The sequence below is a fragment of the Crocodylus porosus genome, unplaced genomic scaffold, assembly GCF_001723895.1.
Source record: "Crocodylus porosus isolate Cpor-Errol unplaced genomic scaffold, CroPor_comp1, whole genome shotgun sequence".
In the NCBI taxonomy this organism is placed as follows: Eukaryota; Metazoa; Chordata; order Crocodylia; family Crocodylidae; genus Crocodylus; species Crocodylus porosus.
In genome coordinates this window covers 38,657,731-38,658,771 of record NW_017728910.1, presented here as the reverse complement: position 1 = coordinate 38,658,771, position 1,041 = coordinate 38,657,731, and the positions used below count along the sequence as shown (strand labels likewise).

The 1,041-nt window shown below is 51.7% G+C and overlaps 1 protein-coding gene across 1 annotated transcript in view; it reads left to right on the top strand.

The window, feature by feature from the left end:
• MOGAT1 (monoacylglycerol O-acyltransferase 1) overlaps positions 1–1,041 on the top strand; it is a 31,138-nt gene continuing 30,097 nt past the window's right edge. Inside the window, exon 1 of the mRNA XM_019533073.1 lies at positions 1–142. Coding sequence (XP_019388618.1) covers positions 49–142 — 94 coding nt within the window. The 5' untranslated portion in view covers positions 1–48. The remainder of the gene's footprint in view (positions 143–1,041) is intronic.

Here is a 1,041-nt window from a genome sequence, read left to right as displayed (position 1 = left end):
GGCTGCTGTCTCTGCCCCCACCCCGCCCCCGGCCGGGGCAGCCGCAGCATGAAGGTGGAGTTCGCCCCGATCAACATCCCGCTGGCCAGGAGGGTGCAGACAGCCGCCGTCTTCCAGTGGGTCTTCTCCTTCCTCCTGCTAGGTAACGGAGCCGGCTGCCCGACGGCGGGGCCGGGCGGAGATCGCTGGCAGCGGCGCAGGCGCGGGGCCGGGGGCCGGGCGTGGGCAGGTCCTGCGGCCGGGGAGGGCCGCCTGCTTCTTTCTCTGTGCTGTGCTTGTTCTCCGGACGGCCCGGGCGCAGGGGCTAGCTTTGCTCGCCCTACCGGGAAAGCAGTTGTGGTTTTTCACCCTTCTTTTTACTTGCCTACTCTTCTTCTTTTATTTTTTCCCCTTTGGGCTCTTTTAAGAGACTTACTCATCAGTGTGCTCCACGGTGACAGCATGTTCTTGTTAAAACTTCAGGCTGTCAGCTAGGTTTGTCCCGCTACACACTGAGCAAGAATAGAGACTCTTGGGCAAGAAGACTTCTGCGAGACTCATGCTGTGTTGGGTAGCTACTCTCTTGGTCAGAAAACATCCTGTGCTGTCACAATAAAAATCCTCTCCTTAGTATTAAGGGAGGACACTGTCATTAAGTCCAAACACCAACTTTAGCAAATAAGGCTATTCCTGCCTTTGCTTAACTTTTATCAGAGTCCACCTAGTGTGTGTAAGCAACTTGTCTGGGTAAACTTGTTCCCCCAACTAATCCTTATAGATGATTTTTCCTAATGTCTCAATAAAGATCCTTTAATTTTTAGTTTATCATTTAAGTCTTTAGTCATAGCAGGGAGTCTTACTCTTGGAGTAGTGCCACTGAATTCAGGGGATTAACTCTTATCAGGTAAGGGTTTGCAGGATCCATGCAAATCTTATTCCTTTGGGTTAGATCCTGTGACAGAGTAAATTGACGTGCAGCCCGGTTTCAACTGGACCACAAGTATGCATCAGCTGAGATGACCCTCTCTTGGCATTGCTGGCAGTATCTGAATGACTTCGGTA